We start from the raw sequence: 27,459 nt of genomic DNA on the forward strand, positions 1-27,459 counted from the left end.
GCACTGGCTTAACCAACTACAATTTTAACTGTAAGCTTTACACAAAGGCCTTTTTCTACCTTCATGGCAAAACATTCTCTTCTGACATTGGAGGACATTACTAGTGTGTAACTAGAGCTGGTTGAAAAAAAAATGGAAAAACATTTCAGCTGAAGATCACCATCCAGTCAACCTGTTGGTTTTGAATAAATGTTAGTCAAATGATTCTGCTGTTTTGAGAAGAGGAGACTCTCCTGTAAGGGAGAACTACAGAGAAACTGGACCAATCCTGCTTGAAACACAATCCTACAAAAATGCAAAAAAATAAAAACTCTGTCATAACGCACACAAACAGGAAAGCTCCATGGGAAACTAACATTCAATTTCCTAACTTTCTAGTGCTTGACTTAACTATCTTAGTTATCCTTTAACAAAACCTCTTGCACACACAATCTGCATCTTGGATTGTAAAGGCAAGTTTCATTTTATTCCTCAAAGACAAGCTTGGTTCTACTTCATCACTGATCTGTCTTGAACATATAAATTGACGATATGCAAAATTCATACTTTAAACCTCTCCCAGTTGTAGAGACCTGGTCCACATGAGAAAGTTGCAGTGATTTAACCAAATAAGGGGTTTTTTAATTGATTCTATGCACAAAGTAATATACATGGTCATTTGCATTCCTTTGACTTATCACATAAACAGATTTTAGCTAAGTGAAATAAATCACGACATCACCTATGGAACATATTTGGTCAAAATGGCTTTTGAAAAACCTAGGTGAAATTGGTGTAGCTTCTGTTAGTAGATTAGTTCTGTTGCATTAGACTCCTCCTTCCCTGAAGGCTTCACTGTGAATGCAGCTCAGCTAGTGCACATGAGGAATGTGGTAGTGCATTTTAAAAATCAGCAACACTTCTCTATTTATTTTTTAAACCATAGATTTTAAAGTGCTATAAAAAAAAGGATAAGTAGCTATCAGGGGGTTGAAAACTCACAGGAACATTCAAATGAACTAGGGGACAATATTGCATCAAAAGCCAAAGAGGCTGAGGTGCTCTTGTAAACATTACTCAAGGAAAAACTCAGGCACAGGAAGATGAACTAGAATTACCCCAAAGCAGCATGATAGGCTGACAACAGGGCCAAGAATTGAGATCAAATATTCCAATTCCCAGTCCAACACATTTGTTTACTAGATACTGCTTCTATCCTGCCACAGTTCAATGAAAGCACAGACAGTTAAGAATTAAAACTGATGAGATTAAAAAACAACAACAACAACAACAAAGCAACAGAAACCCATGCAGTTCCAATTCAAGAGGCTGCTCAGAAAGCCGCTGCATGAGTAACAAGGACATTTCCCTTTCTCTTCTACAAGTTTAATATACAAGAATATGCTTTACTCTCAAAAAGCCTAAGTGTCAGGTTTGATTTCACTCACAGTTGTGAAAATAGAGGATTCCTCCATGAAACTTAGTGGTATTAAACCATATAGACCTAGACACAAGATCAGCAGTCAGGCCAAGAGGTTTCACATGAGTATACACCATATCTGTAGTATGGGCAGCACATCGAGCCTGGAAAGAGTTGCCAAAACTCAAATATGTTTCCAAAACTACTGGAGAAAGAAAGGATTTGGCATGGGTGGGGAGGAGTCCTCAAAGAAAAATAAATGGAAGTCACTGTTTCAAGCTGTAGAGAGTATACCAAAGGTGAGTAATACTTTATTTCATTAAAATATATTTTAAAAACATACTGTGTAAAAGAATTAGGATTCTCAATAATTTATTATTTACCTTAGCAAATCCTGTTTGTTATTCTACAGATAGGAATGAAAAGTCTGCAGAAGGAAGGGAGCTGTACCAACTTCTTTAGGCCCAAGCAAAGCCCCTGCACAAAGAAATAAGTCCAAAATCCCTTCCCATTTCAATCCCTTCAAATTCATTTTTGCAATTAGATCACAAAAAGCTCAATGAAAGGTCATGATGTTGAGTGTTGAGCACTTGTAATTAGAGCTGGGAGTTCAGAGCACTCAGCAAGAGAGACCCCCAGAAGAGATGTTAATGTTACACTACTCAGTAGTAAAGAGACTGCAAGGTCCAGTCCCGCTCTTGCTCCTGCTGGCCTAACTCCACTGAAATCAATGGAATTACGTGACCATGAAGCCCGCATCCAGCCCAACAGGCATTTCTCAGAAAGCTAGACACACTCATTGAGCCAGGTTGGCAAGGGAGAGAGTGTTTTTCCTACCACTGTAGACACACTGTAGCTTATCATTAATTTTCAGTCCAAACACATCATAAATCTCATTGGCTTCCTCCCCATCCTCTGGGGAGTAATACACATAGGGAATTCTCTCTCTGATGTAAACAACTGTAAGCATCATTCCCATTTTCTGGTCTATGTGACAAAATTCGTATCCAAGTGCCTGTCATAGCCTGCACCATTCTTAGCAGGGCAGTTCAGCTTTCCCATCAGCTTTCCCAAACATTATGCACAGTCCATTGCAATGCCAGCTACTGTCTGCTTTACTATTTCAGGAAAAGGTAGCCACCTCTCCAGTGAGGCTGCTTTACTAAAAGAAGCAAAGCAGTCAATTCATGTGTTCTGTTTCCCTGGAGGCACTCAATGGTATTTCTGACATCTCACGTAAGGCACCAGTCATCTGGTAGCTGAGCAAAAAGTGACCTGCCAAACCTGTGTTAAGAAACTGCAGAGGGAACTGACAAAATTCAGCTGTTTTGTTCCATCTTCTCACTTACACAGCATAAAAAGTGTGATCACTACATCCTGGGAAGTTTCTGGTGGCGTCCTAAGAGAGGAAGCTTCAACTTGCACTGCAAGTCAAGGAGCATAGGCGACAGCAAACTACACCTCAAGTTTCGATGGCTGTGCCTGAGTGGCAGTTGCCATGGACATTGTATAGATTTCCTTGAGCCCCAGAGGCCACTGCTGCCTTGCTTTCACGCAATGAGAGTTTGTTGTCAGCAGTGAAGCTGCTCCTTAAAACACAGTGAAGGGGCAGACCACAAAACCACCTTTGTGGCATCCTTACTGCAACTTCTCTGCTGTTGGTCTTGCCTGTACAGCCTTATTCACAGAGATGCAACGCTGGAAACAGCAGAGCCTATGGACAAAGAGGTTAGCTGGATGCTAGCGGACGAGGTCACTGGGAAGCCTCAGTCCAGAATATCAGTTTCAAATGGGACCAGGTGGTAGTATGTCAAATTGGTGACATAAGCTGTTGGATCATCACTGTCTTCTAGCTCTGAGGTAAAGTCACTAACACTTTCGAACCTAAGAAGAAAACAAACAAAAAAAATGGCATTAATGTTCATTTTCAAAATCCAAGTCAAAGAAATAGGAAGAAAAGAATTGGGGAGAGGGAAAAGGCTAGAATATCTGAAGACTGATCCCTGGAAACTTTGAGAACAGATACTTGTGAGGGGACCATTTAGAAAAAGGGCTGCAGGCAAGAATGCTTCTGTTGGCACCTCAAGTTAAAGTTGGAGTAAATATAACATGTGGACTTGATTCACACCAAAGCAGTGTTGCAGTAGAAGTATTTCTAATGCTGATTTGGAGCTTCAGCTTTGTGAAGCTCAGTTTGCAAGACAAAGATAGTCCCAACTCTTTTTCCAAAGCTTCAATGTCTCTCTCATTCCCTCTCTTGGCAGCTTGAAATGCAAACCCATACCAAGTTGTCAAGGAAGGTCCATGCAGATCAACTGTGAATCACGAAGCTATAGTTTGTCTGACATCAGCCTACATTATGCTAAGGTAATCCACTGGAAACACCAGCAATGACATCTACTGCCATTTTCATTAAAGAGGACACAGCACTTATTAGACGGTTGAGAAATAAATGGAAATGATTGCTCTCCATATCCTTAAATAAACAGCAAACCACTTTCTTCTAACCCATAGAAATGAATGAGCCAAAGAGTTCGTTTTCAGTAAAACAGGATGGCTATTCCCCTTTAAACCTGTGCTAAAACACAGCTGCATGGCAGACTAGGAGACCAAGTTCTCCATCTCTTTCATTAGTAGTCTTTAGTAAAAGGGACTTCTGTGGCACTTCTCTAGTATGACAGTGACTGTTCACAGCACTTGTCATTATAATGCCTGAACTTCATTTCTCATGACACTTCCTCCTCTCATAAAACATGACACCTCATGACACTTCCTCCTACTAATAAAAGAATGTTTTCCTAGGACACAGCTTCTTTTTGTCAGGCAATTCTGGATACCTCTAAAAGATTTTTATGAGCCTAGAGGAGCTTTCACTGTGGTATATGGACAACTTCACAGAAAGTATTCAGAGCTGATCCCATCCAGCTCCTATGGTTTATTTATATACACGTGTGTGGTGAGGACTATGAGAACCATGGTGTACACCAGTAAGTCATCTTGTCCTCTCATTCAAAGTTACTAGGGATGAAGGAAGGAAACAGTAAGTGAACTATGGAAAAGTGAGTCACGCAGCTGAGGTCCACATTCTTCCATTTCGTTCTCACAGTATTTGGCAGCAACACAAAATGCCTCTGTTCCCAGACAAAAGCAGAATGGAAACTGCCTTTGTTTTGAGTCTGAACTCAGAACTCTCACCCTTTCACTTTATAGATACCTTCTCTGCATTTGGCTTTTGTACAAGGCCAAATGTTCAACACAAATGGGAAACAATGACTACAGTATCCTTCCTACAGATCCTTGTTGCCCTCCCCATGGCATGAGATTTAGATTTTGACAACCATAGACCATCCAAATATAAAAAATGCTCCCAAATTTAATTTCACTTGTTTGAGTATTTTCCTCCCCACTTCCTGACTCTTGTGGTATAACCAGAACTTTTGCAAGGATTTCCCACTGTCTCACTCCCACTCAAAACCAGAAGGCATCAACTCATTGAAACCTACACTTTCCTCGGTAATACATAATCTAGTTTCAAGGAGGCTAGAATTCCTAGTATAAGAAAACACCTTTCTTCATCCCAGATAGCCTAGCAGTTAAAGGCAATCACTTCAGGCCAATGTTTAAATCTCTGCTCTGCTCAGTCAGGCAACAGACTTGAACTGTCCGATTTCTTTCTCTCACACTCTAAAATTTGAAAGATCTTGGATTCATTCTCATATAGATTGAGAAAAAAATAAAATTGAAACTGAAAAACTGCACAAGATGGAAAAATAATTTCTAACCTAGCTCTGACTATAGGACATGTCTTTTTAGGGATATATTTTCTAACATCTTTTTAGGCTGACATACTTCAATTCTCTGAATAGCAGGCAGACAGATGAAGATTTAAAATAATTTTGTTTAAAATTGCATCTCACCTTCACATGAACTAGTCAGACTCCTGCAGTAAGGTAACTGCAGATATCCTTCTAACTCCACCTCAGACAACCCTAAAAATCAGGTAGAAGCATTGCAAGTTACTGGATAGCATGGTCTATGCATTCTGCAATGTATGGACACAGCTCTGTCTCTTCTCCACAGTCCTGCCTGGTCCTTCACAACTCAGCTATGAGGACCATAGCACTTTTTGAATAGAAATTCAAGGATTTTCTCCTGCAATGCCCTGGCCTATTTACTCCCAAAGTACCTTGACAGATACACTGACCTTACTGAGGGCCTACTTCTCATGCTGTAGAACAACTGTTCTTCTTCAGTTTCACTCTAATACGTTAGAGTTACTGCTCACATTTGCCAGGAAGAAGAGGAAAACAAGGTACACAGATGCTAATGCTCCTCATGAGCACAACTCACAGGAGTAACCCCAGTGTAAACACAGTGTGAGACAACAGTGCAGTTCCTCTCATCAGCCTATGTAAGAGCAGTATCTGAGCAGAGCTCCTTCCATCTACAGCTAAGACTGTAGTAGCCCCACAGCAGCATTTTCTTTTTCTGTCAAGACTAGGATTTTGTTTTCCTGGAAACATTCTGTATCTAACTGCACCATCTCCGTTCTGCTCTTTGGCATCTCCATCCATGCAAATCTCTCCTAAGGAACACAAGATGCTTGTGACAACAGCAGCGCTGCCCTGAAAACACACATTTAGTACTGCAGTGAATTTGCCAAAAAAAGCAGCATGTCCAACTCCACAGCCTTTGCTGCCTGCTGCTGGCCTAGAAGGCAGAAGTGCAAACAGTCCTGGGGGGGGGGGGGGGGGAAGGCACCTCCCTGTAACAAAACCAAAGTGTAAGTTAGAGTGCTTGAGTGCCTTTTTAAATTTTTTTTAAACCATCTTTCCTTTCAGAAGGACTGCAGAGCACTAGAACCATATATAAAGGACCATTTCTGCCAGACTGAGGTTGAGCACACTGGTTTCGCCACATTTTGCAACAGTACGGTGTACTTTAGGACACAATGTAATGAGTACTGCCAAATAAAATGAGAAAGAAAATGAAGGTATCAGAAAGCAACCCCTTCAGAACAACAGAATAAGCAACTCTAATTTGCAAAAATGCTACAGCTTCTTTTGTGACAAGTATCAGACTTTTCAGCTGACAGACAATTCAATATATAGCACTACCAGCAATCCAACAGCTAACCAGTGCAGCAAGGCTTTAGGGAAATGAATGCTACCTCCTGAAGCTCAAATTGATTCTCTCCAAAAAACAGAGGATTGCTTTGTAAAATGTCTGATTCAAGTACATGTGCAGCCAAAACCTACAAGTCATATGGAGTTTAATGTTGCTGAAAGGAAAAAGTTCCCAACTGAGGATATACAAGTCCACAAGGAATTAACTCTATTTTCAGAATAGAAAACACCAATCCAATAAATCCAATTTTAAAGAGACCAAAAAGGAACTGCATAGGATTTTGAAAGATTTAAAAGTTCCTTTCTGGGCTGCTAACCTACATTTAAAGTAACAATGTAGAAAATTTTTGCTTTTAAAAAAAGTTCACTCTTTACAAAACAGCTCTGCCATGACTTCCCAGCTATGAAATACACCTACAGGAAAGGCATATATAGAGCACTACATACAACAGACATTTGAAACTTAGCAATTTCTTGATTCTCCCTTGAAGTTACAATATGAATGCACAAAGCCAGGCTGTTACCCTGGATTTATTTCTTCCACTGCAGTTTCTGGGAAATCATGCCTACCACACAGATTTTCGTGGATTTACTTTATGATATTCATACTTCCTGGCCTTCATATACTCTGACTCCCAATATAGAACAGACAACGGAACAATAATTAGATGACAGCAGTTTCTGATCCCCAACCATTAAGTTTTACTAGGGTTGGAGCAGATTTTTAAAATCAAGGCTGTTGTTGGTTTGTTTTGGGTTTTTTTGGTTTGTTTGTTTTAATCAAAACTTTCTGAAATAATCAAAAGGAGACAGGAAAATAAACAGACCACTTTTCTGCTCCAGTGGTTTTTTACTCTCAGCACTAACACATGATCCACTATGAACTATGTCAACTTTACAGAAACCAGCCTTGTAGAATTTCTTCCAGTGTATCGCTACAGCCTTGTGTTAAACTGCTGTTAGCAAGATCTAGGTTCACAACAGTAAGTGATAAAACCCTGGTTCTTTTAAAAGTTAATAGAAAGACTTCAAGCAATTACAGTGGGGCCAGAGCTGCACTCCAGCCTCTGACAAAATCCTGTTAAATTCTAAACCTTTCTGCAAACTGGCAATGCTCATATTTCAAATGTGGCAAGACAGAGCTTTATGTTGAAAGATCAAACTTCCAGATGGCTTTTATTGCCATTTCCATCATTTTGACTGCCCTAATGACAGAGTAGGTCAATGTTTCTCATTAAAACTATGTAGATGTTTAGTTACCTGAAGCACATTGATGCTATTAAAGTGAAATATCAATCACCTGCCATGACAGAAATCCACAGGAGCTGATTTCCATGAATACCCATTTGTCGACATACTCACTGACTTGAGACCTACATAAAAGCCTTACTGGTTACAGGTCTCTGACCCCTGAGTACCTACGTATATAAGGAGGTAGAATTTACAAATAAGACTAGCCTAACTTCCTCTTCCTTAACGCAATACATGTGCTGCACCATGTCACAGCACGTGGAAGCATCAGAGCAGCTGCCCAGCTTCCTTTGATTAAGTTCAGGCCTGTGTTCCCCCTCTGAGGATGGTGTTTTGCTTCCCAAACAAATCACCTCCATCTTAGTAAAATATTTCATTTGTAAGGGTGTTTCGGGTTTCCACACTTGGGCTCAAAGGAGGTCTCATCACAATCATGAGAGAAAGAAAAAAATTCCTCTGGTGTAATTCTCACCTGGCAGGACCCCTAGGACAGCCACAACTTTTTCCATACTGACAGGACCACACTCCTTAGGGTCACTAATTCTCACTGCAGCAATTTTATCCACTTTAACAGAAAGAGCATTGAAGCCTTAGCCATCAGGCCCTTTAACCAGTCAGAATGACCACTGCACCAATCTTGCTTCTATACAGAGATTAACATTTTGCTAGGGAAAAAGAAAGTTATAGTATATCTTAAGCTGACCAAATTAGTCAGGAACAAACTATACTTACAAGTGTTCCGCTGAATCTACGTCCAGGTGCTTTTCCTTTCCATTGGGTATACTGTGGTCAATGACTATTGTTTCAGTGTTTGCTAAACAAAATCCATTCGATCGCATGATTTCTGTGGGGAAAAGAAAGGAAAAAAAGATATAAATGCTGGAGGTCCAGAAGGTTCTCTAAAAAAAACTGGACAATAAGTGTATATCATATGTAAATGGCATGGTTATGAACAGGGATGTGTACATGACATTGGAAATCTGTACAGGATTGCTGAAATGAAGAGTTGGGCCCACACGCTGGTTTCATAGCTTTTTACATCTGCAACCTGCCAGATCTTAAGCAATTTCATTTGCATCATCAATTCATGATGTAGAGATTACATTGTGGAACACTGAACATATCTTGCCATTGAAGCAAGGTCCCATTTCAGTCCCATTAATGCCAAATTCCTATCACCTTTAGCAGAATGGCAGCCGGTCCATAAAGTTGCAATCTTTCACTTCTTAATTGTGCTTCTCCTAGATGGACTTCCCAGGCTTAAACTAATTAAGCAAAAACCAAAAAGACAGGAAAAATGAAATACAAACTTACCTTCCAAGTTAATTCAATCACCATCTTTAAAAAAGGTAAAACAATGTCTTCTACATTGCTTTCAACTTTGCTTACTTCTTTCTCATGGTGTAAAATGCTGTCAGTCCAGCATAGCTAAACTTTACAGCTATTTCTACTGACTTACTACCATGGGGAGATTTTTTGCTTAAAAATAGTATTTGATGTGAATAAGAAGTTAATCCTGGTCTGTATGACAAGGGAAGGCAAACAAGGCAAATAGCAAAGATTTCCTCTGGTCACACAATCTCAGATGAATGCTAGGGACAACACAAAATTAACATATTTCTCAATTTAAAGCAGCACTGACTTAAGTAGGATGATTCATTATTTGCCTCAAAGTAAGAGGACCCTGTGTTACATCCTTGCATTATCAGCACAAACAAAAGGTAACTATTCTGTGGGCACGAAAGATAAGTATGGGTAATCCCTAAGACCTTGCCCCAGACAGACAAATTTCAACAATACAGTTCAAGTAATGTGTGAGGAAGGACAGCGGAGAAAGAAGGGAGGCAATTTTTAAGTGTACATTTACATACTCCTACATAAAGGTAAAACCAGAACTCACTTCCATGTTTCTGTTGACAAAGTGATCTTTGACTTTCAGTCTATATTTTACTGCAGCCCACTTTAACAGAGTATGTGTGGGGATAGTAAAATCATTGAATCCCAGGAAAATCACACTTCACTCATGACTCATCCTGAATGAACATCATACAATAGAACAAGAGCTACATCACAAATTCGAATTCAGCTTTCAACTAAGAGAGGGGTCCGTTTCTCCCTTCCCCATCACCCATCACTGAGCAGGACCGTGCAGGGGACAATTTGTTGTTTTAGAGAATACAAAATAGTTTTACTGTTATTCTGATTCTGCAGGTCACCTAGAAAGCTGCACCATGACCAACATGAATGCCACAGTGCTTTCCTAGAGTCCTTGATGCGACCTAAGAACAGCAGCATTTCAGTGCAGTGTGAACTGCTTTAGGAGTTAACATTTACTGCCATCTACTGACACCATTACCAGACACTGAAGTCATTTCCAGTGCGCAACATTCAGGTGAGGCAAATATCACCTGCCATCAGATTTCAGTCTACGTTTTCAAATTCTTTATGGCAACCACTTAAATGATAAAGCTAATTATCACAAGATGCTTTTGGATTGTTGTACAGGTAGGAAAGAAATCTTCCCCCAAATAATTAGGTATGACTCGTCTATTAAAATCAATTTAGGATTAAAACAAAACATGTTATTGTTTGGCTAGGATGGTTTCCACAGCTTCTCTACATACAGGCTAACATGAGGCTTCTCTTTGCTGCTAGCCTCTGCCTATCAGCCGGACACCCTCACACTGTATTCACAAATTTATTGTGCTCGTCTTCTATCTGCCGTACCCACCACACCATAGATTCAGCCATGCACACAAAGTATGTGTACCTGAAGGGAGGTACATCCCTTCAAAAAAATTAGATGAAACCCTTCAAAACAGCAAAAAAAGTCAAACCAGACCAATGTTGCAGTTTCTAACCAATGCAACTCCAAAGATATTTTTCTTGTTATTTGCCTGCTTGCAAAAGGAGCAATGTATCAGATGACAGTAGTCAGGCTTTTAAACATTTTTTATAGCATATAGTTTGAGGGCACTTAATTTCATAACTGGCAACCCCTGGTATCAGAGTAGCAACATATTTCACATGGAAACCACTGAATACACCCTCTAGGGTCAGTGCTGAGAGCACATTCAAGCATTTAGAAGCACAGTGAATAAACCACATTCAGTCTTTGCCTTTGGAAGAATGACACTAAGAACCTGCACATGAGAAATTTTACCTGTAATTTCTACCTGAACTCAGACATCATCCAAACCTCTCTAGTCACAGATGGGGCAAGACCTTTGCAGAAGGGCGCCGGGGGCTCTTCACAAGCACTGTGCTCACGGCAGCCTGCGCTCACAGGGAGCCCTACAAGAAGGCACATGGCCCAGATGGGCTGGCTAGACTGCTCCTCTCACTAACACTCTGTATTAAACAGCACATTTCCAAATAGTTACTAGTGGGCTAGCATGCCCTTTACAATCTAATTAAAAAAATAGCTATTTAACACTGTTAAAGATGACTAGTTTGCTTAGAATTAGTGCTCAGGATCGGCTACAAAAGTCTACCCTGTGGGAAAGATCAATCCTTAAGACACACCAGTTATATCCTTAGCATGTAAGCATACTGGCTGGCCATTAACCAATATGCTGTTAGTACCTATGAAAACTGACTTGTATTTCTTGCTAAACACTTTATGCACCTCGGAGGACAATGTTGTATTTCATTCTCTGAAATAACTCTCTTCTGTTGACACAAAAACAGCCACCCCATGGGATAACTCAGAGACTGCAAGCTCCTAAGGAGAAGTCTGAATTTCCCTTTAGGCCCAAAGGAAACTTTTCAACATAGAAATACAAAACTAGGCACATCAAAAATCCACACACCCGCTAGCAATGGTCAGTAGCAGATTCAGAGGGGAAAGACTAAAAGCATAGTGCAAGTATAGTATAAAACTCCTCTCCAGTACACCCACCAGCACTCTGTGGCTTAGAAATTTCCTGAGCCTCCGCCTGTGACAGGTCTCAATGCACATTTCTTCCATTTACTTATCTAATTCTTTTTTTGAAGTCATTTATACTTTTGGTTCCACAATATCCTGTTCCGTTACTTAACTGCTCTGTACGACAACAAAACAAAACTGTAACTTTTCTTTTGTTTAATGCCTGTTGTCTGACAATGTTAATGGATAACCTACAGTTCTTGTGTTTTGAGGTGTACAGGGCAATGGACTCTTGCCATTCAGTTTTATATACTTCCATCATACCATCAACTCTGTCATCTCTTCTCAAAGCTGGTGTCCTCTATTTAACCTTTTTCATAGAGAAGCTGTCCTTCAGCTTGAAACCTTGTCCTTTATTTGTATTTAATTCTATTATATCCTTTCTGAGATGGAGAGACCAGAACTGCACACTGTATTCAAGAAAGGGGAGGTTGTGCTCCTTTCATCTTTTGTTCTCCTCTCCTTTCCTAATAATGTCTAATATCCTAACTGTTGTTTATGAACGCTGCTTGGCACTGAGCTTACATTTACATAAAACTGTATCAATAACCTCAGAATCTCTTTCCTGAGTGGTAATAGCACTATCGTGTGGGACTATAGTGAGAATTGTATTTTCCCCATTTCCACTTGTTTGCATTTATCAGCCTTGAATTTCACCTGCCATTTTATTGTCTGAACATGCGCTGCATAGTTTGTCATGGCTAATTGTACATTCTACACTATAAAGCAGACTATGGAGCTCCATCTTTTGAATTGCTGGTAGAGAAAGAACGAGGGAAACGAAAAATAAAGCAATTTTCATTACATAATTCTTGCGTCCATTGTAGGAAGCTAGCCACTCTTACCTGATATTTTAACTGGACTTTGAAAGCTTGGCTGAATTTTATGGACATTGTCATTCTTTAGAACTTGATCCAACGGAGATCTCTCAAAGAACGTGAGGACAACTTCAGATCTTGAATACTTAAAAAGAGACAAAGAAACAGACAGCTGTTTTTAACCAACAGTTTTCTTTGTTCATTTCCTCCTTTCCAACTCTTCTTACAAGAATAGAAAGACTTATTACAAGCAACTGCCTGGACCTATAGTATGTAATGACATGGACCTGGCACTCAGCACTTCTCCAAGATATTCAGTAAATTGCTGCTTCTTTCAGAGTCTGGGGAAGCCCATCACTTTCTAATCTCCATGAGAGTGCATTTTGCCACCAAGGAGGAGTCAAAAGCTGGGTTCAATGTGGAGCTGGGCATACTCACCTTCCATGGCATGTTTATAATGGTCTTCAGAAGCTTTTCCACTTCATTAAGTCTAGCTTCTATATCATGGGCTTCTTTTATTGTGATGAGTCCTAGAAACAAAGTAAACAGATCATGAGCAAAGACAAAAACACACTTTCATGCGCACGTACACATCAGCAGCCAGAAGCAGCTTCTCAGGAAGACGAACAACCTGAAACATCATGCCTCCCAGAAATAAATCTTTTAACCCATACTGATGATAAACCATGTACCCCAAACTAAGGTGAGCATACTTACAAGCATGGATGCAGGCCTGACACAAATTCATCTGTTTGTGATTGTATTTAGGAGCTGGAAGACAAGCAGAAGTGGAACCACCTACTCCCTCACCCACAGCTGCACTATACAGCATTCCCAGCAATGATAATCAAACTGTCTGTTTTCTGCTTCCAAAAGCCATGATTCATCCTTTTTCTGTCAGTAAAAGGCAAAAAAAAAAAACCCAAAAAACAAAACCCAAAACAAAAAAACACAACCCACAGATAAGAGGAAAAGACTAAACACAAGCTAAACAAAAGACTTCAAGAACAGTCTTGTATTTCTCTGAATGTAAACCCCAGTGGGTGGTCAAAGGATGATTTCTCAGTACCATGTTCTTCAAGTGCAAAACAAAGTTTTGGGGTTTGTTTGTTTTTTTAAATCACAGAATTATCACAGAGCTGCAGAAGGGATTATAAGGGAAACTTTTCAGGATGATGCAGTACAATGCTTCTGATTTTGAAGAGCTCAATATGGGGAACTTCTACTGTAATACTATATTTCATATGTATAATTCGCAGGAAATCTGTAACTTCACTCTCCTCTAAGAGATTTAAGGAGATGTAACACAGGTTATATGCACATACAGGTAATATGAGGAGAACCTAGCCCCAAAGCCACCTATCCCTCTAATGCCCTTCTGTTTGCATTTGTGTGGCTTTTCCAAGGAACAGAGCACATGCATGAAAATTTAACAAGCTTCATAACTGAAAAAAAAAAAAAAAAGGAAATCCAAACAGCTGGAAGAAAAGACCCAATAAATCAAAATTGCCTAAATAAAAATCAAAACTAAAAATCTGCAAAAGAGTCTCTGAGAAACCACTTCAATATACTAAAATTTTAAGTGCTAAACTCTTCTCAGAGCACTCCTTTAAGTGTATCAGCACCTCCCTGCATAAAAGGTGAATGTACAGCTGTGAAACACACAAAATGGGGGTGGGGAAAAAAAATAACAAAATGTATCGGTCTCCACAAATCCTTGCTGTTTGTTACTTGTGTGACATGAGCAAATACAAACTTTCCAGATAAAGGTGTGACTGTTAAACTGTCAGCTTTCCTCGGATTACAGCTTTAAATAAAGGCAGAGATTGTCTCCAGAGCAACTAGGTTCATTTGACTGTTGTCCCACACAAAAATAGTCTTGCTGTGGAGGCTTTTCTACGAGTCCCTCATTTTGCCTTCTTTTGCCAGCTTCATTACCATTTCTTCCTCTCATACAGCTCTTCTGGCAGGAGACCAGAGCATACAGACAGGCATATATGCAAGGTAGCAGGGTGTCCTTTTTTTGCCTGATGTGTACTACAGTTGAGCAGCTTTGCATGGAAATTCTCTGAAATCAAATCATCTGCATGGGCCAGCTAATACAGACTGTATTAGTTGGGGTTTGCCTTGGCATTATAGACCTGAATCAGTATGGTGCCCTTCATCTTCCTAACTATTGGGCGTGAGTAGGCCTGGGTGGGACTGCTTCACCCCTCCACAAATTCATTCCCATCCCACATCAGAACAAACTTCAAATCTTTCAACAAAGTGTTTTCATCTTTCCAGAAAAGGCTGCCAAATGCCTCACAGCTCAGGCACCCACCTATGATGTTAGAAACGCGCTGTTGCTCTGCCATAGCCCACATCAGAGACACCCGAGCTAACCATTGTGGTGCCAGCTACTGCAGGGTGCCCCTGCTTCTCCTGCTGGTCTTGCTCCAGTTTGTACAAATACTGAAATATTCAGAGCAGAAACTACCAGACTGCAGCTCCCATGTTCCAGACAAACACCCTCACCACTGACCCACCAGGGATTTGGCACTAAGCTGCTCTCTCTCAAATCCACCCTGGACCTCAGACCCTTTCCCAAATTAACACATCTTGTTGAAACTAGTATTTTACAAGGAAGAAGGGTACTTTCAACCAAACAAATATATTCAGAGCAGCAAAGAAAAAGGCCAAGAAAAAGCCCCCACCTCACCAACAACACTGAGTGCTCATACTATGGAAAAACTGCCAGGCAGTTATGGTTTTCTCTCATTAGTAATCAGGGAAAGCATCTGCAGCTCCACACGGCCTTTTCATATTTTAGCAAGAGAATGTCACACAAGATCATCAGTCTGTGGCACTTCCACAGATCACCCAGTAGGAGGTTTTATAGCTTCCTGTATTCACCAGGAATTTCCACCCTTTGATATTGCTCTTTCTAGCTCTTGGAAAGGAACCAGTCATGCAAACCCTACTTGGAAATTGGCACAGAAAACATGTAACATCTGACACAATAAAAAATGTTTCTTACTGAAACTTTTAGTAATATCAGAAACAAAAGGCAGACAGCGTAGGAAGAAGAGTAAATGATACATCTGCCTAGACAAATTCCCATGTATGCTTAATAATTACAGAAGCACAGCTTTGGGGTGTAAAGCTGATGACCTTACACAATTAGTCACCGGGAATTCAGTTTGGTTGGGTTAAAGCCTTCCTTTTCATACTTCTAACAATCCACATACATGGAAACCAGTTGACTGGCACTATATATATATATATATATATATATATGTATGTGTGTATATATGTGTATGTGTGTGTGTGTGTGTGTGTGTGTGTGTGCGCCCTGTAATTTCTTCCACAATAGCTACAAAGTTTGTTAGGCCCTTATTTATCATCATTTAAAAGTCTCTAACAGCTAACAGATGCCCTCGTGGTTTCCAGTTAGTCATAGGCTATGATCCAACAACTCATGGGATTGCTAACAACCCAGCCTCTGCCCTAACCCATGCAAGACGCTGCCCGCCTACCCAGCCAGGAGCAGCAGAGGCCCTCGGCCCCTCATTTCGCTTTCTTTCAGTGCTTGCTAACTGCTTGCTGTCATCGACCACAACATATACGTGCACAAGTAACACTGGTTTCACGAGATGAAGTGTCCAGTGGCAATACTGGTTTCAGGTGCTCTCAGCCTTCCCTGCTGCTCATTTCCTCTCTCACACCACAACACTTCACTCCCTCTGTTTTGCCAGCATAATTAGTTGAGCAGTGGGGAACACCTCAAACCAGTATTGTCAAAGATTTTACCTCAGAAAACCCCAGCCTTAGCAGGAGAAGCAAGACTGCAGGCTAGGACACCTGGTTCAAACTCCTTTCTCACCTAGGCACTAGAATTGCACCCAAGCTTTCCATCTCTGCTATCCATACTTTCTAACAACTTGCTCATACACAGGGACTACCTTTCATGGGGGTTTCTCCCCCACCTGTCTTCTTTTTTCTATTCAGAAGCTTTGATGAGGTGGGGAAAAAAAAGAAAGAAAGAAAGAAAGAAAGAAAGAAAGAAAGAAAGAAAGAAAGAAAGAAAGAAAGAAAGAAAGAAAGAAAAAAAAGCTAGAGACTGGTGTAGGATCTCCTGACACTGCAACGCCTGGACAAATAGCAGTGACACATGTGCTGGCTGACTCTGTAGATAAAAAGTCCGTCACTTCCACAATTCATTAACCCTGACATGACAGCACCACAGACTGGATGCATCCAGAGTGCACTGAATTTACCACACATGCACTGGCCACATGCATAGCATCTGTATGGCAGGTATGATGGGTCCTGAAGCCTTTGTCTCCCTGTGCATGGACCATAAATATGTGCCTATCTTTCCACTGGAACTTGTAGACCCCAGGAACCCTTATTCAGACAGCTGGCCCTAAAAGTAAAGACGCTAATAAAACAACTAGTAGCCAGGAACCAGTTGTGCTTTCTTCCACATGTTCAGTCTTGCAACAGAGCTGAGCGCAGAGCTGGGAAATCTCTTAGCGAGGTCATGGTGAAACGCTGTTCTCATGCCTTTTCCTCTGCCCTGGCTGCTGTCTGACTGCTAATTGAAAACATGTGCAAACTCCTCCCAAGAAAACTTTGCTCTCTGTCTTGTTACACATAGCGTGCTTTGACAATTAACTATCATTTCAAGTAATTTAAATGCTATAAACACCTATGTTTATAGGGCTTGAGGTAAACTGGAGCCCCTCTGGCTCCTTCTTTACCACAAGACCTTTTGCCAAATACCACAGACTTCTAAGATTTCTTCACTCTGAGCACAAGGGAGCCTACACACTGGGTCATGGGAGGGACAGCATAGGCGCACTGTGTAAACGGGGGTGGTGCTTGCCTATATCTCGGATATTTGCTTGTAGCAGGCTTCTGCTGTGCATGCAAAATTAGCTCATTGGCTATGGGAGTTAAGAAAGAAGGAGAAAATCCCTTTGACATCTCTGCCCTTTTCCTGACTGAGAGCCCTGAGTAGATTCCTTCAGGCTGGATGAATAGGATTTGCCCACAGTTTGAGACCACGCATACGTAGCAACTTTACACGTAGCAACGCATCTCTGGAAAAACACAGCACAAACAGCAACACAGGTCTGCAGAGTCCTTCCTGCTCTGGGACCCCTGTGCCAGAGGCAGCTGCAGGAGAATCGGAGAACAGGCAACCAGCTGCGTACCTGGCAGGCTGGGTCATGGCATGGGAGAGAGGCCCAGAGCTGAAAACGAGCAAGAAACGAGCTCAACAGAGGAGGAGAATAAACTAGGAGCCAACTATTGATGTCAACACACAAGCCTTGATAGGTCTGTAACATTACTGCCATGTGAGTCACCAAATCTGCAACTAATGACAATTTGGAAATCACATGTTTTGACACTGTATGCTTTTACTAAACGAAGGGGGACAGGAATTGCAGCGCATGCTCCATGGCTTGTAATGAAATCATGGTGCGATCTTGACGACCAATGTCCATGACGAGCAAATTGTTCCAATAATTCTCTAGTGTCTTCCAAGGAAGAGTGAGTTCATGCCTAAGTCAAGTGCATCTCACACACCATCCCTCGACGATGACACAAAGGAGCCTGCTTTTCTAGTGCTGTGTTGCTATGTGTAAGTTGCTAGGTATACATGACCTCAAACTGTGGGCAAACCCTGTTCCTCCAGTCTGAAGAACTCTACTTGAGACTCTCAGTCAGAAGAGGAACAAAGAATGTCAGAGATCTCTTACTTTCTCAAAATTAATTCAATAACTATGTGCTGAGGGTAAGGTGTCCTTTCTGGAGATATGTGCAAGATGGAGTGGAGTTACTATTAAATACTGTGTACTGTAATATGTATATGAAGATTAAAATATTGAATTGAGCCCTTCTCACCTAATCCTGTCTTCATGCCCTATGGGGAAGCCCACAGAATAGATACCAAAGTGGAAAAAGGAACAGCAGATAAATCCAGAAAGAAATCTTACCACATTTTGCTAAACCTGTACTGCAAGAAAGATTTAAGGCCTATAGATTCAGATCTTGAGCTCATCCTCAACCCCTTTGCACAAGTTCATGAGAGGCAATTAGGGATTTCAGATCTTCAGGGAAGACACATAAGCTGTCTTGCACAGATGACTGCTACTCTACTCTCTCTCTTGACCAGAGGCCATATGACTTCAACAGGTGATATGTCCCCTTTCCCCACTTCCAGTATTCGTTAACACAGCCATGCTCAACCTTTTTTTTTTTTAAACCTTGTACCCTCATCCCTCCTTCTTCCCCTCAGACATGTTCTAACACATGTGCACACACACACAGCTCAGGATAAGGATGCAACAATAGTGGGAAGATCCCAGCCACGAGAAGGGATGCACAAAATCATGGAATAACAAACACTGGAAGGGAGGTTGGGTTGTCATCTGGTTCAATCCCTCCCTCAAAGGAGGGCCAACATCAAAATCAGGCTGCTCGGGGCCTTGTCCAGTCAAATTTTGAATATCCCAAGGATGGAGATTCCACAATATAATGCAGGAACTGAAGCTACTGAGCTGGGACATGGATGACAGCTGAAAGGTGACAGCTCAGCTCAATCATTCCTCCTATTTTACTCTGCATTGCTTCTCATTTCCTCCCCTCTGCTGAACTGAGCTCTTTTCAGTATCATTTCAGCTACCATCTGTCCCTGTTTCATGGCCACATTGCCTCTCTCCTCCCAGCAGCTGCCCTAGTAACATCCCTTCCTTCCCACAGACATACGTTCCCTGAACCTCACTGTCTGGAAACCACTGCATTATCAATGTTAGACTGGACTCTTAGGAAGACAAAACAGCTCCCACCTATTACTGCCTTGCCTCTGCATGGACAAGAAGGGGCTCTATAAAGGTTGTTGCAAGGACAAAGGACATCTAAAGGTAGGAAATTCAAAAAACAGAGGTGAGAAAACTTGTTTCACACAACTTTTCTTCAATAATTCTGCAACACCACAGGAATCCCTGAAGTCCAAAAACTGAAAATATCCAAAGAAGGACAGATAATTACAGACAATCAGGCATATCAGATCTCCAATTACTAGAAACCACGATCATTACTTTTCTGTTCTCTGCCAGTTATTTATGCTGTCTTCTGGAACATCTGGTTGTCATCACTAGAGATAGGATGCTAGAGCTAGCTATGGCACTAGTTTGACTTAGTCTGGTAACTCTGGCTCCAGCAAATCCTCTTTGATGTCTCTTATTCTATATTAGAATGTCTCCTAATTCTGTGACACCCTTCTCTTGGAGCAGATATTCTTGCCCCTTCCCCTCATGGGGAAATCCATCCATCCATCTCATGTGTCCCTACAGTCCCTAAGCCATTATGAAGCCTTTACTATTCATGCAATATCACAAACAGAACCCATCTTGGTGGCATTCCCTAAGGAAAAGGGTATGACGGAGCTGAAAAGACAGGCAGAGGGTATGGATTTTTGAAATTTCTTGTATGTTGTGCTGGCCTTTGTAAACTCAATTGTTGAGGGAGAAATTAGGGACAGAAGTAAAAATATAGATGAAAGAAGGTACTATTTGTACAACTGTCTGACTGAAATCCCCCAGAGCAGGGATTACAAAGCAGAGTAACCACAGAGTGAAAGGAAGTGACTGTGACCACTTGAACAGTGGCAGGCCCAAGTAACCCTACAAAGCACAGGAGGCAAGCTAAAAGCAGAGAAGTCCAGGCCTTCAGCTGATGGACATGCATTATTAGTTATGGAACCTCCCAGGAGCTCTCAAGGGGGAATGACACCTCCCAGTGACAGCATTTGACAGACAGACTTTCCCAGCACAGCTCCCTGTTTTGATGCCCGATGAGCCACAAGAAATAGAAACATGTCAAAGAAGCACAAGATAAAAGTGAACAAAACAGTCAGAGCCTGATGAAAAACTGTAAGCTCCTACAACCATTTTTAGTGATGGTTTGTTATCAGCTGAGAGCTATCAGGAAAAAAATAACCTCAGTTCCTTTCCTCTCCACCTAAATTCTCCCAGACACTGCCTCAGTCCATCACAAAAAGACAGTTTGTGTTGATCATTATAATGACAGAGAGTGCTTCATTTATCTTCAGCATTACAGATGAACCATGACACTCAACCAATAAAAAAACCAACCCAGAAGCCCCAAATTTAATCTCAGTTATACAGTACTGCTAGAGTCTGATAACTAAGAGCTGCATCCTTTGTCTGCCAGACAGAAGCTCTGAGCAAGGTCCACTAATGAACTGTTGACAATGTCAACAATGAAAAGAGCACAATAGATATAGTGTATTTATCTTATTGTCACAGCACTGAAACAGCTGCTGTCTGTGGAAACCACTATGTTGCTTCTGTGGAGCTCCCTCTTTTCATAAATCCAACTCCCAGATGGTCTTGTAAACAACAACAGCAGCATAATGCAGCATATATAATAAGTTATGAATACAACATTCACAGAAAACCATGCAAAAAACACAATGCTCCTAGGCTGAATCTTTTCTTCAAGAACTGCCTTCTGCTTCATGCAAGTCCTTCAAGCTGCAGCCCAGGAGGAGCTGCCCATGTGCTTCCTGGTGCACAGCAACTCTGACACAGAAAACAGCTGATCATCTGCTTCCCACATGAGGCAACCAAGCTGGAGGGCAGACACAATCCACAGAGCTAGAGTTTAGCATTAGTCATCTGTGAAGGCCTGCTCCGGGTCTGCTACGGGTGAAGAGTGAATTCTTCTATGCCATGAGGCAAGCTACAGATGCAAAGTTTCTACAAAAAATCTCCACTGCCACTGGATGACTTTTACAGGCTGAAAGAGGTTGAGAGCCAGCACAGCAGAAGATAATAGAAAAGTTCTCAGGAGCCATGGATAATCGGGGATGCCAGCTGTCTGGGGAGAGAAACCTGAAGGCAAAGAAAGGGAACAGAAGGTAGTTCAGGGAAAGCAACTGGAGAAACAGCCAGAGATAAAAATAACAAAAAGGAGAGTGAGGAAAGGAAAACAAAACAAACAAAAAAACAAAACAAAACACAGAGCAGAATGACTCGCTGGAGGGATAGAAAGAAGGAAGGGGGAGGGAAAGAGCAGTTTGGAAAAAGAGGTCTTATCTAGTAAAATAACCCTGTAGGACTGAAACGAATTTCTGATTTGACAGCTCAGAGTATCTGAGCAGGATCAGGCACTACATGTAGGCATGACACAAACAGCCACAATGGAAGAGCATCTGAGCTTCCAAAAGGCAATATAACATTAGTATCAGATAGTGAAATCCTAGCAGAATAGTATTGCCAGAAAACACCCTACCACTCTAAAAGCAAAACTTCGAAAGGTTGCTAATGAGCTCTTCTGGCTTCCTTGTTCAGCATTTAAGGGTCTGATCCTGCCCACACTGAAGTAAGAGGCAGGCATTTGACTGTAGGGATTGGATCAAGTTCTAGGATAAATCTTAAATATTACTTCTAAGGAGTTCTCGGTTAGTTACTGGTTTCCAGTATCTACTGGGCCCGTTGCAACTATTTCTAAATCACCAAGTTTAAGTCAGCTCCTAAGTCCATAGTGCTGCCTTTCTCATGAAGAGTTATTTAAATACAAAGTCATCCATTTTGAAGATACAGGCAAACAGACAGATTAGTAACAATTAGGCTGTGCTCTAGCTCTGCTAATAGAGAACTAGCCTGTGTTTCTCTGTGATCCTCTTTTGTGCATTTGCCTAGGCCAAGGGATGGGCACATTTCAGACACAAATAAAATACTAGCAAGTTACTGTAACATCATAGTGAATCATATTTAATCACCCTGCAGGTATGCACATATCTAACCTTGTTTACCAGCTTACTAGTAAGATGCTTTGTGTTGTTCAATGTCCTTGGCCCTTAGCATCATAATACACTCCAGATACACACACAAAGTGCACTTTGCCATGTGCTGTTATTACTTATCCAAGACAAGAGCAGATTGTGTGGAAGCCATTCTCTGCTGAAACCAACAATAATAGCAACAACCATTACTAATATTGCTGACATATTAAAAAAGTTCCTCTTAAGAAGTTAATAACATCAAATAGCTCGAGCTTTCACTCCTCAAACATATCCCTTAAATGTTACATACTGTAGTTTGACTAAGCTGTAGGAAAATTCTAGTTCCTTTAATGCTACTTAAGCAAATCTGTAGGAACTTTGGATTCCTTCAATGAAATGCAAATTTGATTTGCAATGTTTTACCACTTCCTCCAGATAAAAGGCACAACTAATATTCAGCTACTTTCAGAAAGCCTAAGATAAACACACGCACACATATACATATATACATATATATGTATAAGAATAGTCACACACACAAATGTATATGACTGAATGCTAAGACACACAAGAGCGTGAGTTTGTCAGGTGTTTTTGTTGGGCTAAATACACTGAGCTTTAATGTGGGCAGCAGGACCTCTGCTGTAAAAGAGAACATTAAGAAACTGTACTCACCCCAAAAGTTTTCTAAAGATAGGACATGCTCCATGCAATCCTTACTTACAGCCAAAGCTTTGCTTAGGTGTCATTTGGTTAAATGAGATTTTTACGTATCCACTATAAGGTTACAGCCAGTCATCTTAAAATGCTAGTATGATGAAATATTCTCTATGCAGAGAAGCACGTCCATGTCCCCACCGTGCAAAGTAATTTTCTTTAGAGCAGCTTAATTTTAAACAGACTATTATTGAAACTGTGAATTGCGCTGGTTTTGCTTAGAAACTACTCCTGGCTTTTATTCCATCTCTGTCGAAAGGTTAACCCCCACCCCCTAACCAAGCTGAATAGATCATGATCTCCTTACATTAGGTTTCAATTTCTCAAATCCTGGGCTGATGCTTTGCTCATTCCAGATTCTACTGAAGTCAGTACATCTATTACTGGAGATAAGGATAAGGGAAGGTTACTGGCTCAAGATTTAATGCAGGAATTGAGTCTAGGAGGCTGAGGATGCTTAGTGTTTCCAGCTGTTCATGCACGAATAGTGTATGCTACCTAGGACTGTCAAGTAAAGATATCAATTTTCCAGTGCAAGTGAATATAATCCCATCCAGCTCCATCTGCACAAACAAAGTCTCAGAGATATGTGAAAACAGTTTAATATTTTGCAAAAGCTGCAACGCATTCTGAGGCGGGGGAGGAAGCGCGCGGACTGGCGACACTGAGGAATGTGAACGGCTTTAGGAAGTGCAGGGCCTCCTCTGCCTTAAGCAATGGCGAGGAAGCAAGCTGGGAGGGGCAGGAGACCAGGGCCAACAAGGACCCAGCTACTGAGCAGAGTCTGTCTCTGGCTAGACCCAGCACATACCCCAGCCTTGCTCCCAAACTACTTTTCAAAAGCCCAGAAAGCGAATATGTGCAAGCACTACCTTGGGAAGTCAAATTTTAGTGATCCTGGCAGCTATGCCCTGCTGTTCTGGACATGTTGTCCCAAGTCGGGGATTCGTTACCCGGTAATTCAGATAATGGACCCGCTGGACACCCATTAAAGCAAAGGCCCAGGCACCACAAAGGCACTGCTGCTTAGAATTTACTGCCACTCAGCATTACTAAAAATCAAGCCCAGGGTACTTCAGTTTGGGCACCCACAATGCATAATAAATTTTCCCTATATTTTAGATCCCTGCTCAGCAATCTAATCGCTTGAGTCCCAGAGACGTGGCACAAGCACTTATTGACTGGCACGCAACAGGGCTGAGAGGTGGGAGCGGGGGGATCTGCAGAGGAAGCCACAGGACTCCTCCAGCTCCCGCCTGCACCCAGGTGGGGGTGACAGTCCCCCTTGGGCATACAGCTCCTCAAACTGGCCCGACCCTCCACCCTAGCTGAGCAGCAGATCCTGGGCTGCCATTCCCCTGAAGCAGTGTATTCCTGCTGTCTGCAGAGGGCACTCAGGGCTTGCAAGTGTTAGCAGAATTCACCGAGTGTCAGCTGAGAGGAGATGCCACATCCAAGGAATGAGAATGAGCAAGAGCAACCCAAATGAGGCATTTTCCATTACCAGCAGGTGAAAGGACAGTGACTCCTATGACCACAGAGCACAGCAGAAAGAAAATAAGGAGAGGAAAAGGTATAAATACGTTTAAACCAGACAAAAAAGAGACCTCGCTAGAGGTTAGTGATTTGGCAGGACAAAAGAAAAATGCAGTTGCAAGTGACGGAGCCCGCAAGACATATCTCACTTTAAATACCTGTCAAAAACCACACTTGGCAAGCTAACCTGGGAGACACCCTCTCAACGCTACCTTCCATCTCAAGGAACAGAGTCTGCCTCCACAAAAGTAAGACTCAGAAATAAAACTGGTGGATTTACATCGGTATGAAGGGTGGAGAATCAACCCCTAGAATTTCAAAACCCAGTCCCTTTGCAAAGAGGTTCATGTTTGCAAGGTTTAAAGAGAAACTGAGAGCAGCAGAGAACTTTCCCATTCTCTCAGAGAAAAATGTACACAACATATTGGCTTCTCCCTGTTCCCATTTAATCAAATCATTTATGTGGTTACTGAGACAAGTGGGGAGACTGGAAATGATAAGCACACATCAGTTTTTAGATAAGCAGATGCTCCACACCACCTTACTTGCTTGAAATATTTTAGAACAAAACACATAAAATGAATCTAAAAAAAAAAATTCCCACCGAACAACACCAAAATCCCAGAAAGACTAATAGGTACATTCTGCTTCTGTACAGATCGGCCTGAGTATGGGTGACATCGCCTGAACTTGGTTGATCCACTTCAGAAGCTAACAGAGAAGAGGAATATGGCTTTAACTGCTGGTGCAACTCCCCTGTTTTCAAGAAAGTTATGTGAGGAATTATTTTAGCTCCCTGAGTTGCTCCATCCACTGGCAAGCACCGCAGCTTTTTTTTTTTTTTCCTCCTTGTGGCAAACAACATACCAACGTGCAGAGATTTTTCAGCTACAGCCCTTCTCCCGCCACCAAAATCCCCCCTTCACACATCCCTGGGGAAGCGTCGGGGGGAAGCCGACAGCAAGGGGGAGGGGCAGCGACAACAAGGGCCCTTTTGACCCCCAAAACGCTGCCTGCGCCACAACATCCCCGGGGCAGACAGGGACACCCGGGGCGGGGGGAGGGGGGGTGGTCTGGGACACTTTCCTGCGGGAACCCCGACTTCACCTCTTCTATGGGGGCTCGGCCGCCCGGACCGCGGGGCAGCCTTTCACCTCCGCTTTGCATTTATTTAAAATAAAAAATAAAAATAATTTAAAAAAGAGGCCCCGGGAGGGGCTCCCAAGCCCAAAACGCCTCTGCAGCTTCCCTGCCTCCCTGCCCGGTGCGGCCCCACAGCTCCGGCTACTCGCGCCGCGCTCTCCCCGCACGGGGCAGGGGCAGGGGCAGCCGCCCCGTCCGCCCGGCCACCCGCCCCGGGGGAAGCAGCTGCCAAAAGCAAGCACGCGAGAAAAAAAAAAGAAAGAAAGAAAGAAAGAAAAAGCGGAGGCTTGGCCCCCAGGGGCTGCTCAGACCTTGGAGCAAGGGGGACCGGGAGAGCTCGGGACGGTCCTCGGGGAAGGAGTCCAGGAGGCGCTTGAAGAGGCGGCCCAGGTCGGAGTAGCTGCGGTGCAGGTAGAGGACGTTGCGGTCCGACCACTCCGTGCGGATCTCGTAAAACTCCTCCTCGTCGCCCCGCCGGCTGATGATGAGCCGCCGGATCCCGTTCACCCAGCAGCCCCGCACGTACATGTTCACCAGCGAGGTGCCCTCAAACACGGCCGAGGCCATGCCGCCGCCGGCGGAGGGCGAAGCGCACCGCCCCGCGCTGCCGCGGCCCCGCGCCGCTCCCGAGCTAAGGGGGGGAGGAGGAGGAGGAGGGGGAGGAGGAGGAGGAAGGCGGGACGGGACGAGACGGGACGGGACGGGACGGGACGGGACGGGACGGGGGTGCCAGCCGGCCCTGCCCCTGCCCGCCGGGGCCGAGCCGCCTCCCGGCGCCGGAGGGAGGGCCCGGCGGCGGCCCGCAGACGGCGGCGGCCCCGCGGCCGCTGCTGCCCCCCCGGCAAGGCGGAGCCCGGCGGCGCGGGGGCGGCTCCGCGGGCGCTGCGCCCCCCGCCCCACCCGCCCCAGCACCCCCGCGCCGCCGAGGGACGGCGCGACCCTCCTCTTCCTTCCCGGGACGATTTCGCCGACGCCACGCACACGATGAAGATTTTCTTTCCCCTCCCAGTGACCCTAGAAGTTGCTTTTATGGTTTGTTTTTTTTTAACTTCCAGCTCGGCCCGCTGAGGAAGGAAGGGAGGGAGAGAGAGAGAAAAAAAACCCCAACAGTTTATACTGCCTCTAGCTGCTTCATGCGAGGCTGTCAGCCCCCAGCACCCCACGCAGTTTAAAGGCAGCTCTCTGTGCCGTGAGACACCTACATGGAGACCCCAAGCAGCAGTGCCGGCACCTCCGGAGAGAGGGGCTTTGAGGGGGGCTGCAGCAGGAGCAGGGCCTCGGAGCAGGGCTGCCCTGAGGCTGGAAGCTCATCCGTCACCAACAGGAGAAGCAGGTGGAAGAGCAGAAGTTGCTGGTGACTGGGATATGCTTGGCCTCTTCTTAACAGGCCTGTGCAACAACATCCCCGAGGAAGACTGCAGCTGTGCCGCCTTCGAGCAGGAGGCCTGCGCTTGCAAACACTTGCCCTCCTTCCGACACAGACCCCAAGCAGTGTCTTAACAGCTACAGAGCGGGGCGTTGGGAGAGCTCACCAGGGCTGCCACCGGCCAGCGGCGCCTGAAGTGGTCAGACCCAGTCATCTGTCAAAACTAGAGAGGCATTTTACAGCAAGGAAGTGTGGAGGAGACACCTGGAGGTCTGAAAACCTCTAGAAGTTGCAGAATTAAGATACACCTACTGAACATGAAGTAAATGACAGCACAGAGATGTAGGATGCATCCCCCAGGACTGGCCTCCGC

The 27,459-nt window shown here is 43.2% G+C and overlaps 1 protein-coding gene across 1 annotated transcript; it reads right to left on the reverse strand.

Moving 5' to 3' along the window:
- Window positions 1-1,683: 1,683 nt before the first annotated feature.
- Window positions 1,684-26,356, reverse strand: PXDC1 (PX domain containing 1). The gene is made up of 5 exons (XM_067290799.1): window positions 26,032-26,356; window positions 12,961-13,052; window positions 12,550-12,667; window positions 8,509-8,620; window positions 1,684-3,283 (listed from the first exon to the last, which is right to left on the reverse strand). Exons 1-5 carry the CDS (start codon window positions 26,285-26,287, stop codon window positions 3,166-3,168), a joined length of 696 nt encoding a protein of 231 aa, XP_067146900.1. The 5' UTR covers window positions 26,288-26,356; the 3' UTR covers window positions 1,684-3,165.
- Between the last annotated feature and the right edge of the window lie 1,103 nt (window positions 26,357-27,459).

This window comes from Apteryx mantelli, chromosome 2 (genome assembly GCF_036417845.1).
Source record: "Apteryx mantelli isolate bAptMan1 chromosome 2, bAptMan1.hap1, whole genome shotgun sequence".
Classification (NCBI taxonomy): Eukaryota; Metazoa; Chordata; class Aves; order Apterygiformes; family Apterygidae; genus Apteryx; species Apteryx mantelli.